Genomic DNA, 13620 nt, shown 5'->3' on the forward strand with positions numbered 1-13620 from the left:
TCTACTCTAGGAATAGAAATTTTGGACACTTTATCAAACGCCTTCAAATACTCGAAATTGTTTCCTAGCACGATAAAAAAAAATCATTTCTATTCGTAAATAGTTCCCTAAGTGACGTAATGGTATTCATACGCACCCCGAGTGTCCTGGCAAAATTCTTTCGTCACACGCCCGATCACTTCATTGAGGAGTGATAATTGCACGTTGGATTCGCCACATTTATCTTGTTTGGTAGTTCTTGATTGATTTATCCTTTTTTCCAAATAACATGTCGGATCTAATTCAATATATTGTGTGAGAGAAAAAAAATGATTTCTTTCTCAATCGCCCTACTTAGCTCATATAAATTGATAATTACTATAAAGAAATTTTTCATGCTTATATCGTACGATCACGGAATGGTTAACCAATAAAAGGCAATTTCATAAATATGTTTACATATTTTATTTTACAACTATGGGTAAATGACACAAATAGTTCTTAAATATTGGCCCAATGTATTGTAGTTTGAACTTTAGCCTAATATATAATGCAACCCATTAGCTTTAAATACATGTTTGATTTGGTCCATGGACCGTAAGAAAATATTTAATGTTATCCATGAATTTGAATTAATTAAATGGTAATATTCAACATTTTCATACAGTCTAGATTAGGGGTATGCAACGGGAATCGCCCGGATTGAATCAAACCGATTGGTTCTGGACAATTTCAAAGGCCACTGGTCCGGTTCCCGATTCCAAGATAGGAATCGGATCGAACCGGTTACATTTTCTTTTAATTTCTTTAAGAATAGCCTAAAGTAAACCCTAATATGACTAATCTCCATTTTGCAGACTCCTCTCTCTCATCTCACCATGTCGTCCTGCCGCCAGACCCAGCAGCAACCGCGAGCTCTGCCGCTTGATAATCTTCCTGGCTCTGAGAATAAGCCTCATCTCCGGCTGGTCCGTCGACCAATCCATGGCCGTCGCCTTCGATTCTTGCTTGATCTTCCTCACCTAGCTGTGAATTGGGAAGCCCACGTCGTAAATCATCTTGTTCTTCTCCTCCATTTTGCTATCCGTGATTCCGTTGCAATTGTAGTTTTTGTTGTTCCTTTGTTCCATCTTCTCGATCTCTAAAGTAAACCGTAATCTATATTTTTCAAACTCCTCTCTCTCATTTGACGCGGCTCACGCTCAACCCAATTCTCATGCATCTTCAGTTTCGGCACCTCTTATGGGGCTCATGCTCAACCCTGGTCCCTCCCACATCTCGCCTCTCATAAACGGACGGTCCGATCAAGCCTTTATGAGTGTGATCCTTAGCTATCATCTATCGTCATCGTCATCGTCACCTCGAATTTCATCCAACTTCAGTGCGATTCCAGAGCTTCCAGCTCCCATGCGTGTTATTCATCCACTCTCCCCTTGACCCCGCACCTTGGATAATTTCTCAAGGTAATCTATCGATTTCTTGTTTTGTAGATTTTATTGTGCTGTTTGCACCGCTGAAACCTTTCTTGATTGATTTCCTGTTTTGTCATGGATCGCCACAGTGTTAAGCTTTGCAATTGTTGGTGTTTGATTTTTGCATATCATAGTTTCTCCAATCTGGATTTCTTCTGCTTTGTAATATCCTTTTGTTTGGAAGGAAAATGCTATAGTCATCGATTGGAATTAAACTATGAATCGATCACTTCTAGTCTAGAGACTAAACTAAGCATGTACAAAAATTCAGAGATCACATTGAGCAAATTATAAATTTAAAGACGACATTGTATATTGGATTAAAATTTATGAACCGCATTGAATAAATTTAAAAATTCCTTCTTTTCCTTCTAATCCAAAAAAAAAATCACATTTTTAATGTCTTTGGTTCATCTTTACCGCTCATCCAATTCTCTCAGGCTTTCGTCCTCTCTCCCCTTTTGGGCCGCCGACCAAATTCAAAACGAGCTCGGACGAGAAAAAAGGGGAAAAAAAAACAACATAAGAGGAAAAGAAAGAGAACAGAACGCACGATGTTTCGGCTTCGCCAATGTTGTCATGTCAATCAACGCAGCGTGAGCTGCCAAAGCTAAGCTACGTAGCTAAACAAGCAAGAAATCCACAGGTATTAATGAGATGCGAAAAGCGCATCACCCCCACCATTTATCTCGTTGATTCTCTCTTCTCTTGTCTTCTCTTCTCTCCTGCCATTACACACAATCTCCCCAGAGTTTTTGAAATCTTGGAATTCTTGAAATCAATCTTTCCATGGAGTTCAAGTACCGAGCCGGCGCGTCCACTTCCAGGCCTCAGCCCGTCGTCCCTCATTCGTCCGGCGTCGGTTTCTTCCCCGACCAGGCATGGCGAGGTAAGTTGGTTTTCTTTGTGTGTGTGCGTGCCTTTTTTCGGTTTCTTGTTGGCTTTTTCTTACTGGGTTTCCGGTTTTCTTGTGTGGGGTTGCTTTGTTTGGTTTCTGTTCCGCTGATTCTCTTGTGCTGGAGTGAACTATTGAACCCTGTTTGGTGCAAAGGCGGATTGCTCGTAAAGATCGTTTTTTTTTTTTGGGTCGAATTTCTTTGCTTTCGGCTTTCGGGGAGCGTTGTGCATGCACGTGCTTTATTATGACTGGAATAGACAAGAAAGTTCTGATCTTTAATTCAGTCGCTGAAGTTTTTGCTCTGATCGTGTGACCCCAGTTGATTTTCCGGGGACTCGCAATACGAGACCCTACTTGAACAGCGAATTCGATGCAATGCGGGACCCTTATCTAGTCCGGGAAAGTATCCAGAGGGAGATGGAGAAGCAGAAAATACGGGAGGAGATTATTGCCTCGGAGGTTGCTCGGCGGCAGATGCTCGAAGATGAGGTGAGGAGGGAGTTGATGTTGGAGCGACAAATGGTGCTTCGGTGTGCCGGCGATGGATTGCCTTTTGACGGGAAATCGGCAATGTGGTTTGGCTTTAACCGAGGGCATCCTGCTTTGCACCGGCTTGAAAACCGCGCCACGGAGGGTCACCTGGCATTTGTTGGTCGTAATGCAGCTGATGTGTCACCATTGCCATTGATTCGTTCTCCGGAAGCTATACCAACTGAGATCAAGCCTGAACTTAATAAGGATAGACTGATTATGCTGGTAAGTTCTCAACTTGAGGGACTTTATATGTCTTTGCCTTTTCATATAATCTTGCTTAGGTGAGCCTTTCCGGGTACAGGTGATTTTGAGAGTACTTTATGCCATTCTTATCTTAAATTAGATGTAGAGGAAGCTTGTGAAATTATCTGTAGTGTGAGAATATGAGAACATCAGACATTGCTACTGCTGGATCAGTGAGACTGCTATGCATATTCTTGATATTGACATTACAATAGTTGTTTCATGAAAGTCCTTTGTGCCGATTGCATAATAAACTATTTATGGGGATACTTGTAAGAATTGATTTCCTTTCTCCGATAAAAATGGGGAGAAAAAGAGGAAAGAGAACTTCGTACAAGATTTTCTTAGCTACTTTATGAATTCCTGGCATGACATTCTCCAGCATCTTTCAGTATTCTGTGACACCTTAAACTGGATAGGTGATAGTGGTCTTCAACTCTCAAAAGAGAAAAGGAGATATGTTGTGTTATTTTTATCTATATAATTAGACTATGTTGATGCAAAACATGGTAAAGAGAGCAATATATGTACTTTGGAGAGTCTTCTTCCAAACTAAGGGAAATCACTGGATAGCTATTTGAATAACTCTATTGGCCATCCCATTATGTTAATCTGTCCATCATACACTTCATAGTGCTAGGTCGATAAAAATTATTGTATGCGCAGAGTAGAATATAAGAAAATTGCTTTACACAAGTGCCATCTCTGAACTTTCTTCGATGGAGTAGCTTGAGTCATATTTATCTGCTGAAAGTTGTATGCCAGCATTTCATTACTAACGAGGCAACGCCAATTGATGTTGAGCATGCCTTTGAAATCATATTTCTGTTTGTTACGAGACACATTGCGATTTGATATGATTATGGCTGATTAAGATCCACCTATTTTTTAGGTGGATCATTTCAAATGGGAGTTCTAAATCTAGTTTTATCAACAATCTAATTAGTTCTAGATGAATAGAATGAGACCTACTACACCCATTTGAATATTCGAAAAGAAATTCAACATTTTTCCAATCTTAGCATTTTCTTGCATAAAGTGTCTCGTACCAATCATCAATATGCTTTTGACGGTGTGCTAAACATCAATTTTCGTCATCGATGACTGTTTGGTTCTGCTTTCAATTGATATGTCCGACTCAATTAGCTCCATCGATGAGACGTAAAATATTATTACTGCTGCATAAAGTTAGCGTAGCTCCGGCCTTTTATCTCTGTAAAATTTTTCTTGACCATACACTTGTGAGTGTAAATAGATAACTAATATCATGGTATCCTTTACAGAACTGTTCGCATCTTATGTAATCATTTCCATTATCTCTCTGACTTTATTGAGACTGTATATGCATAATGTTGCCTTCTTAAAGTATGCTTAGCCTATCAACTGAAAAGAATTATAATCTAAAAGCCTGATTGAGTAGAGAAGTTTTTGGGGAAAATCTATCTTCTCCGAATCTTTCAAATGGGTGGGAAAGTACATAGGAATGACATATGATGCATTTCTACATAGAAAGCACGAATGGTCTGAACTGGAAATTACAGACATTCTGTCAATTGCAGACCTTCTGTCGGTATCATGACTAGTTATATGCTAGTACACTGCTGGAGAATTCATGTCCTTTTTTGAACTTGTGAATTATCATGGATAATAGCTTTGTCGATTATAAGGTAGTGATTTTGATGTCTGGTTTTCTTTGAAGATTAGCTAGCACATGTTTGTCTAGGCCTTGAATTATTTTTTTCTGTCCATTAAATTGTTTTGTGCAGACAAGCTTGTATGATAATTTTGGTGGTTAGTGCAAGCATGTTTTGTTTAGGTATTCATTCAGATTTCTGGTAATTACTACACATCTCTGGGCAACACCAGAGACCTGTCTAACTGCATAATTATGTTGAAATATGCTTGAGTTTATCTCTATGGTTTAAAGTTATACATAGGAATATTCAAGCATGGATGGAAACCAAGTTCTCACTTGTACTTATAGGCTTCACCTCACTGTGTCTTCTTAGGCACAAGTCAATGTCCTTGTGTTTAAGGGGGACGAGAAAAGAAATGGAAATCTGCGTTCCATTCTTCCCAAGTTCCCTTCTTCACTCTCTGGAATTTCTTTGGTAGGGGTTACCCTTTTTTGGTCCTCACCACTTGAAGACCCAAAGATTCAAATGCTACTTAGGTTAACTACGTACTTCTTCTCCCTCTGATCTTTATCTCTAGAATATTCTTCTTCATGCTGGAAGTCTAGGTGTGCTGAGGACTTCTTGATTTTGAAATTGCTCCTATGACATGGGTTTTATTCTTTTACTCTCCCTTTGATTCAAGTCAAGAGGTACAGTTAGAAAAATTAATAAAGTTTGAGGTAGAATTTCATGGATAGAGAATTTGATTGGTAAAACTGATGTTAATTTAGTCTCAGCGGCAAGATGGCAACTGAGGGCCTGTAAAAAAATTGTTTGAAAAATGAAGTCAGTCAATATTCAATTAGAAGTTCATGGCTAAGAAATTAGATTTGATAAGACTTGTGGTTGCTTTAGTCTCAATGGCACCTAAGGTTGTTCAAGAAAATAGCTCGCACAGTAGACATTAACTGTACCAAGAATTTTGGTCAGTTGTTTGATCAAGAACTGAAAACATTAAGGTAGACACTGGTTGTCTTAGTTTTGAATTGACTTTTGAGTTTCAGCTTTTTCCATTCATTTGTTTTTAGGTGACATCAAAACTATATCTAGAACAGTTTGTCATTTCTGTAGGTTATTATAGAATTTCTGAAATCTCTGTAAATGGATTGAGAACATGCAATTCTGTAACTTAGTTGGGTTTAGGTGTAGATGTAATTAAATTGCATCGAACTGGAGTCTGCAGACAAGGTGCACTCAGGGAAATTTGCAAGCATGGATAGAAGCAAGTTCTAAGTGAAATTTTCTGGCTTTTCCTCACTGTAGCATAGCAAGTCAGTTATCAATCGTTTTTTACTACGTTTGATGCCAATATGTTTGTTGTTAAATCATGTTACGGCGATGAAAGCAGAATCTTCTCAATGCCTACAAAGGGTCAATTCTCCGAGACAAAGTTAGATTAGTCAATATGTTTCTCGGGCTCTCAAGCTCACCGACTTTATTTTTTTTTAAATGGATGAGAGCTTTAATGATGTCATTTCTGAGTGCTTTCTTGCAGCCTAGACCGGATCCAAATCTCCCCGGAGCCAAAAGAAAAGCTTCAACATCTCCAGCTGATGCAGGTGAATTGTCCACATTTAGTCGAAAGAAGAAGACCAAGGAGGAGTGGACATGTGCACTTTGCCAGGTCAGTGCCACGAGTGAGAAAGGTTTGAAAGAACATCTCGAAGGGAAGAAGCACAAGATCAAAGAAGCTTCTTTAGCTCAGAAGATTGGCAAGGAAGGAAACACTGAATCGAAAGTACATCAAGAGCTTAAGGATTCGAAGAAGCTTAGCGGGCTGAAAATGGCACAGAAATTGGAGAACACTGAAGGTTCGAGAAAGAACAAGAATTTCCAGTTTTGGTGTGAGATGTGCCAAATTGGTGCTTTCTCCAAGACAGTCATGGAGAGTCATGAAAAGGGGAAAAAGCACATTGCTCATCTACGAGAACTGGGTCAAGCAGAAGAAGCTGGCTATGCTGCCGTGGAAGATCCTGAAAAGGACACACAGCAGCCAAAAGAGGCAACTGAGACATGAGAAATCAGAGACAGTCCGTGTGAGTGATTACTGGGAAATCTCGCCATCGATGACTTGCATCTCGCCCGGTTCAAATTCTGTAAAGTTCATTCTATTTAATGATCTTGTGAATAAAAATGAGCAGAGTTATTACCTTGACAATTTGCTCTAATTTGGTGTATTGATTGGAAGCTGATTAACATTTAGAGACTTATTTGTTATTTCTCCGGACATTTGAGTTCCTTCTCGTCTGTGGTGGGCAATGGGGATGGCCGGTTATGGGCAGTGAATTTTCTTCACAGGCAGGTAACCTGGGTTGCAGTCCCAGGCGCTGCCCACCCCGTGCCTAACTCTTTTACTGAAGAACAAGTGAATAACAATCACTTGACTGTTTTACAGGATATCCCTCTGGTCGAAATAATAAGCTTATAAAGCTCATTTTCATGTTGAAATTATTGATCCTTAGCTGTTGGATATATTATACTTTGATTAAAGACAGATTGAAGGTGAAAGCACTTTTGATAGTTTTCTTTTTGGTCTGCTTATATCATGTGAAAATGGAACAAATATGAAACAGATATCTTAGTATTTTATGGTTATCTATGCTAGTAAAGCTGCTTAGTCTACAGAAGCTTGCAGCTTCCTTTACTATGGCACGATCCCTGAAGAAAAGAGCAAGAGAAAAGATGAGAATCAAGAACTATTAATCTGTATATGCGCAAGGAAATCTGCTCATAGCCTCATATTGAAGTGTTTGTATGATGTTCCCAACCCAATTCAAGCCCAATGTAACAAATCCTGAACTCTGCGACTACGATATAGATGCCCATCCTCGAAACTTTCTTCCAATTTAGCAAAGAACACAAGCCGGTGAGCTGGAGCACTCTCATCAGCCCGTACTTTACGATGGCCATTATTTCTCCCCTCGACGACAAACATCCTCGTCCTTCGCTCTGGTTAATTTGATCTCGTGTGGATTCTGTCGTCTCAGAGGCTATAGAACCGGCGCACTTTCCTCTGCTTCTTCTCAATAAGCATAAGCTAAGAGCACTCCTCGGCATCCTAGTGCAAAGCCATGCACGTCGCACTGTCCTCTGTGTCTATCTTCTGTGCCATGATTCGAAGCATCGGACATTTGATTGAGCAGTCGCATTACAAATTCAAACCCACTCCGAATTAATATTAGGACAAATGAAAAAAAAAGAAAGGACTGAAAATGACATACCAACATAGGATTTCAACAAGATCTTCAAAAACCATAAACAGAAGCTGCCGGAGAATACCGACAGGGAGATCCCCAATTAAACTTAGCGCATCACATTTACACATTACTTAAAATCATTCAACTTTTGTCCCATGATGAATTTTCTCTCTTTGATACAAAGCCCAAGTTTGACAGGAGGAACTGTTAATCCATGCCGCTTGAAGAGGAGACACGGCGATTATGGCGATGCATCGGCAAATTTAGTGAAGACTCGGGAAATGCTATTTTGTTCAATTTCTACCGTACTTGATAACGAAATAATACCATGGCGGGACAAAGTCGCTGGTACAACTTGCATGAACGATTCTCCGATTTAACTCGTGATTTCCAACTACAATGACTTAATGCTAATCAAATCATACTGAACCGGAAAGTTAATACAATCAACTGGAAACAAATATCCACAGATATGAACATTATGCAAAAGTAGTATTCCTGAAAATAGATACATGACATGATTTATCTCCTTCCCATGAGTTATAGTATACTGATTCCCACAAGTACCGAAAGTTTAGTTATAGTCCAGTAAAGATGATTCTTATATTATGCTCCTAAAGTCGTTAATGCAAGATTGCAGGGTTATATACCTCACCACATGCAGCAATTCAAGGAGTAGAAGATCGTGCACAGTGACTTTGCACTGTCCTGATGAAAGCTGATATAGGTTTAGTATAGATATTTCGTTTACCTTGCTACTTGATTCTATCCCTAGACATGTATCATGCAACTATGTGACTGCATAACCTGATTGTTGTTGACAAAAAAACAGGCAAAAGTGAACATCAAGGCACGTATGGGGTCATTTTCAAGCCCCAGCAAGCAACAATCCCAGCTCGGGGAATATGCAAATGTAACCTCAAACTCTTAAAGCCACCTGATCTTGCCACGATATCTTCCTCTTCCCTACCTTGCCAAGCCCATTTGCAGTATTCTTACTCCTAAAACTTGATAACTTCACATCGTTATTGAGCTCCTCGCCTTCGCCTGTACCTAAACTTCTATTTACTTCTTCAGTTCTTGGCTGCTGATCATTGATCTGCAACTCCTCTGTCTGCAACACAAGGTGGGAAGCAATGATCTACTATCATACATACAGCTGACAAAGAGATATAAAAGGAAAAAAAACTCATCCTAGTAAAAGATTGAGTACCGAAATCTGGTTTAAATCAAAGACAGGAGTGGGGTTTCTTTTGGTAACTTCTCTTCCAGCACGAAGCCTCTCCTTATGATGCATATCAAAAGCCGGGGTGGGAGTTTGGATGGCAACTTCCCGCCCACTAGCAATCAAATCCCTCTCGTTCAAGTCCAAATTTCGTGCAGAGTTGTGGTACGCAGCTTCCCTCCCAACAATGGTTCTCTCCTCTTTTGCATTTAAAAGCGGCATGGGATTTTGCAAGGCTGCTTTCCTCCCATTCTTGACTTTCCCCTTTTTATTTAGATCAGGAGCTGAAGCAGATTTGCCTTGAGCAGACCCCTTTGCCGCTGTCTTCCTAGCCTTTGTGAGGTTATCACTCTTCACTTCTATGGTTTTACGTCTCGCTCGACTAGGTGGCTGTTGTGGCGATGAGAGCTGGTTCTCCATTAAGTACTTGCATCGTTGCCTTAAGAATCTGTATATAAAAATCACAAATAGCTCATGCTTCTAATCCACTTGATGACTATTAACGTACGCCCAAGGGCCAAGGATGTAAGAAACCATACTGGACTTCAGCTAACAGTGTAAATTTGTGCTGTTTCAGCATTTCCATCTTCTTTTTCATGGCATTCGTTTCCTATAAAACAAGTATTGGCATGAGCCCATATATGCAACTAAATCAAAAACTTGCAGAAATAGCAGTTAAATTACAGCAAAAGACAGGGCAACAACTACAATCAATAGGCCGTCTTGTGATGTAAAATATATTAAAACCACTACAAATCGCGGATCATCATTGAACCAAATCAAGCGAATGATTTTCATCTTACTCGTTGGATACGCAGAAGAAAACCTTCAAGATATATAATTTTTCTTCCTTTTCTCAGACTGCCAGACCAGAATTAAACCACTGAAATAGAAGAGGATGCCGCAAAAATTAGTTTTTAAGGGATAAAATTCCTCGGCCATAGGCAAAATTAAAAAAAAAAAATACTATCAACCATAAAAATCTAAAACCACCTTAGTCCATTAAGCCATCCCTCTTCTCTAGTAGTCTCCTAGCAAACCAGAAAATGTTCTCAGAAAGCAATTGATAAAACTCAAAATAAGTTCAACAGAGAGAAAATTCACAAGGTACTTTTATTCTCCACAAAAGGGAAATTTTTTAATCATCCTGCAGCTAAAAATAAGGCAAACAAACACAGCCATGAAAAGCCACAAATCAGACACCGATCCAAAACCATCAATTCCAATTAACCAAACTTGTAATCACTATCTCTAGCACATATCAGAAGATCAGCAACGAAACAACTACGGAACAGGGAAAATTGGACAATCATCAATGGAAAACATGAAAAAACCTAGATCCAAGCCACACAAACACAGAAATTACATAAACTAAGCAAAAGGTGAAATTTCTACGAATACCCACATGGAAAAGTTTTACCTTTTCCAGATCTTGGTAGTCCTGCATCAGACTCTGGTGCTTGTACCTGATTCTTGGATCTTCGGGAGCAGCAGCATATGGAGAAGACTCCATAACAGCTATCCCTTTCATCTTCTTCATCATAGGTCAAGAACAGAGGCAACAAAAGGTAGCAAACAAAGTTGAAAAGAGAGGCCAGAGAGATGGGTGCGATTGAAATAATGAAGGAGAGAGAGACAGAGGGTAGGAGGACAAAACAATAAAGAAGGAGAGAAACAAGAAAGAGAGAGAGGGGAAGGGGAAAATGAGAAGGTTCTCGCCTTCCCTGTTTTCTCTGTGAAAACTCTGACCAAGACAAGAAACCCAATAAAGCCCACATAATTCGGTTGTGTGGAAAAAGAAAGAGATGGGGGAAAAATAAAAATGGGTATTTCTTTTGAGGGAGAGAGAGAGCTGAGGTTGAGACAGTAGTGATGAAGATGGGATTTTTTGGGGGGTTGCAGAAGGGCATTTGTGACCCAACATTGTTTTTATTGGAGAGGAGGTGGTTTGGTTGGAGGACATCTGAAGGCACCTATCTTCTCTTTCTCCTTTGCTTCTCTCTCTCTCTCTCTCCCCAAATTTCCTTTGCTTTCTTTTTTGTTTTACCTTGCAGCTACATAAGTTTTGGTCCAGCTGAGCTGGGCCATTGAAGAAAAGAGAGAAGGGTTGGGGAAAGTTGGGCGGTTGACTCTTCTTTCTCTGTTTTCTATTTTGTTTGGGGATGAAATGAAAGCTTTGTTGGGTGTGCGGAGTTTCTATGTTTCTTCTTCCATGTTGGGTGTATGCCACTTTGCATTTAATTTTTTTCAGAGAGAGAGAGAGAGAGAGTTCACAGAGAGGGACAGGCACAGAGAGGAGAGGCAGAAAAAGGCAGGGAGAGAGATAAAAATGGGATGTTGCCTGTTTTCTCTGCTGATGTGTTGTTGCAGCTGTTGTTACACCTCATTTCTAGGACTAAGAGCTTTCATGGGGTCCTGCTCATGTGGGGGGATTTTCTTTTTCATTTTCTCTCGAGGAAAAGAAAATTCAGATGGAAGAGGAATTGAGAAAGATGCTTGCTTGCTTGCTTTTGTCTGTTCATTCACATTATTATAACTCTCCCACCTGCAAGGTCAATTTCATGTGAATTCACCTTTTTGCCCCTGACACGTTTCTCTTCGGGCTAAAAGATGCTCCAACTTCCATTTCTGATTTTTCTTTTCCTTCCAAATCTTGCAGTAGCCCCCATGGAACACCTAACTCATAGCTACAGTTCAAGCCAGCTCCAAAAGACAGAAGAAATTTCTTTTTAGCTCTCTTCTATTTTTTCTCATGTGACCATGAACCGTGAGCAGAGCTGTGATAAAAAAAGATGCTGCAAAACTTTCGGCTTTTCATCTGCAAATCGTTTTGACCTCAATATTCTCGTCCTTACCTGAATCACAAGCCTAATTTTTTGGTTGTGGATGTGGTTGCTTTTCAAGCACTGTACTGCAACGCATACAAAGTCTTGCACGGTTGGGCCATGAATGAAGCTTTTGCTTTTTTCTTTTTTGGGTCGAATGAAGGTTATGGTTAATTCTGCTTTTTCAATGAAGGTTTATGGTTGAAAAAGCAGAATGTCCCACAAAACTAGCCAGCCCTTAAATCTAGCTAAGTTGTGGATGACTTGAGAAATACCAAAACATAAAGTGGAACAGGAAGACATGGATACTAGGGTAATGACGACTACTTGGAAAAAAGGATATGATACTTTATGCATTTCATATTAGATAAAGCATTATCGCGACAATTAAGCCTGAAACAGGATGAGAAAAAGCCTGAAACAGTTAGGCTAGGTCTCACCTCTAGGTCTTGTGTAACAATCAAATTTGTTATCGATGTGGGAGACAAAATCAATTACATTATTAAGTTATATGATGCATTTTGACTCTCATTTATTTTGCGAAATGTGACTTGCAATATTTTCCCGGAGAAGGTAAATAGGCAAGTACAAGATTGGGGAGGGATTTCCGGGAAACAAACATTCAGTTGAAAACCAAAGGCCAACATTTTTGAATTTTTGGTTTCTCTTAGAGAACACTTGTATAACAGGTTCTGGATTGTTTTGTTTGCCAAACACTCATGGCAGAGAGAGAGAGAGAGAGAGAGAGAGAGAGAGAGAGAGAGAGAGAGAGAGAGAACTTCTTCTTAATTCTTTTGTTTTTGGGCGCTTTCTTCTTCATTCTTATATAATGCACTTGTGGTCCTGTGTCTGAAGATGACTCGGCCTCTTCTACGGTCCTAGTGAAATGCATAGCTCGTTTTTACATCCTTCCTACCTTTCACTTTAGTTGATATTTGCACTTGGGTAAAAGGGTAGCTTTGAATTACCATAAGGCAGAAAATGAATGACAAAGTTTGTAAGTACTAACTTTCAAACCAGCTGACCAAAAAAAAAAAAAACTTTCAAACCAGCTCAGTGACGGACTGAAGCAATGAGTCTACTTCTCTTGCTGGGTTTCTCTAGTTGAGTCTCTATTTAGTCTACTGAGCTAGACATGCTTCTATTGAGATCTGTTATGGATGCACGACATATAGAACGTGACTTATCATACATAGATCAATCTCATGCTTGGAAAATTAACTGAAACATCTGCATACATCTTAATCACTAGGTTGATATAATTTTGGCGGTGCCTCACATGATTCCGTCCACCATTCAAACGTTCCTTGTATAACCTGTACTTAGCTCATCTTAGATCTAGGTCTGTGCTATGATGTTGCCAAAGCTTTTGTAACATTGTGACTCAATAGTTGAGAAGTTCTCTCTTGTGCTTTTCTTTCTCATCCCAGCATTTAGACATTCGCAAAGCACTTCTAATGAGAAATGATGCTCCTATTAGTTTTCATGATAAACTTGCTGAGAGTGATCAAAGCTACAACAGGGATATCAAACTAATCAAGATCTAAATTTTGACGAGAGAGGGAAGGACA

At 39.6% G+C, this 13620-nt stretch overlaps 2 protein-coding genes across 4 annotated transcripts; one reads left to right on the forward strand and one right to left on the reverse strand.

The window, feature by feature from the left end:
* Nucleotides 1-1948: 1948 nt before the first annotated feature.
* Nucleotides 1949-7029, forward strand: LOC115677338 (uncharacterized). Its single transcript, XM_056320792.1, has 4 exons — nucleotides 1949-2097; nucleotides 2247-2340; nucleotides 2669-3105; nucleotides 6298-7029. The coding sequence occupies exons 1-4, from the start codon at nucleotides 2023-2025 to the stop codon at nucleotides 6817-6819; spliced, it is 1128 nt and encodes a 375-aa protein (XP_056176767.1). The 5' UTR covers nucleotides 1949-2022; the 3' UTR covers nucleotides 6820-7029.
* A 1421-nt stretch (nucleotides 7030-8450) lies between these two features.
* Nucleotides 8451-11590, reverse strand: LOC115677339 (uncharacterized). 3 transcript variants are annotated; one of them, XM_056320793.1, is made up of 6 exons: nucleotides 10645-11590; nucleotides 10218-10255; nucleotides 10028-10107; nucleotides 9764-9834; nucleotides 9213-9672; nucleotides 8451-9113 (listed from the first exon to the last, which is right to left on the reverse strand). In XM_056320793.1, the coding sequence occupies exons 4-6, from the start codon at nucleotides 9820-9822 to the stop codon at nucleotides 8919-8921; spliced, it is 714 nt and encodes a 237-aa protein (XP_056176768.1). In that variant the 5' UTR covers nucleotides 9823-9834; nucleotides 10028-10107; nucleotides 10218-10255; nucleotides 10645-11590; the 3' UTR covers nucleotides 8451-8918. The 3 variants fall into 3 exon arrangements, with proteins under 3 accessions (XP_056176768.1, XP_056176769.1, XP_030456349.1); XM_056320794.1 differs by lacking the exon at nucleotides 10218-10255 and having other exon boundaries at nucleotides 10645-10716; XM_030600489.2 differs by lacking the exons at nucleotides 10028-10107; nucleotides 10218-10255 and having other exon boundaries at nucleotides 10645-11587.
* Between the last annotated feature and the right edge of the window lie 2030 nt (nucleotides 11591-13620).

The sequence above is a fragment of the Syzygium oleosum genome, unplaced genomic scaffold (assembly GCF_021117445.2).
Source record: "Syzygium oleosum isolate NSW1041296 unplaced genomic scaffold, Sole_v2.1 Sole_v2.21, whole genome shotgun sequence".
Classification (NCBI taxonomy): Eukaryota; Viridiplantae; Streptophyta; class Magnoliopsida; order Myrtales; family Myrtaceae; genus Syzygium; species Syzygium oleosum.

What these genes read in the sequence shown, in the direction of transcription:
- LOC115677338 (XM_056320792.1), top strand. Translation starts at nt 2,023, where the DNA reads ATGTTGTCATGTCAATCAACGCAGCGTGAGCTGCCAAAGCTAAGCTAC. An exon ending in AACAAGCAAGAAATCCACAG is followed by an intron (nt 2,098 to 2,246) that starts GTATTAATGAGA and finishes CTTTCCATGGAG; the next exon opens with TTCAAGTACCGAGCCGGCGC. An exon ending in AGGATAGACTGATTATGCTG is followed by an intron (nt 3,106 to 6,297) that starts GTAAGTTCTCAA and finishes GCTTTCTTGCAG; the next exon opens with CCTAGACCGGATCCAAATCT.
- LOC115677339 (XM_030600489.2), bottom strand. Translation starts at nt 10,767, where the DNA reads ATGATGAAGAAGATGAAAGGGATAGCTGTTATGGAGTCTTCTCCATAT. An exon ending in ACTACCAAGATCTGGAAAAG is followed by an intron (nt 9,835 to 10,644) that starts GTAAAACTTTTC and finishes CTTGTTTTATAG; the next exon opens with GAAACGAATGCCATGAAAAA. An exon ending in ACACTGTTAGCTGAAGTCCA is followed by an intron (nt 9,673 to 9,763) that starts GTATGGTTTCTT and finishes TTTTATATACAG; the next exon opens with ATTCTTAAGGCAACGATGCA.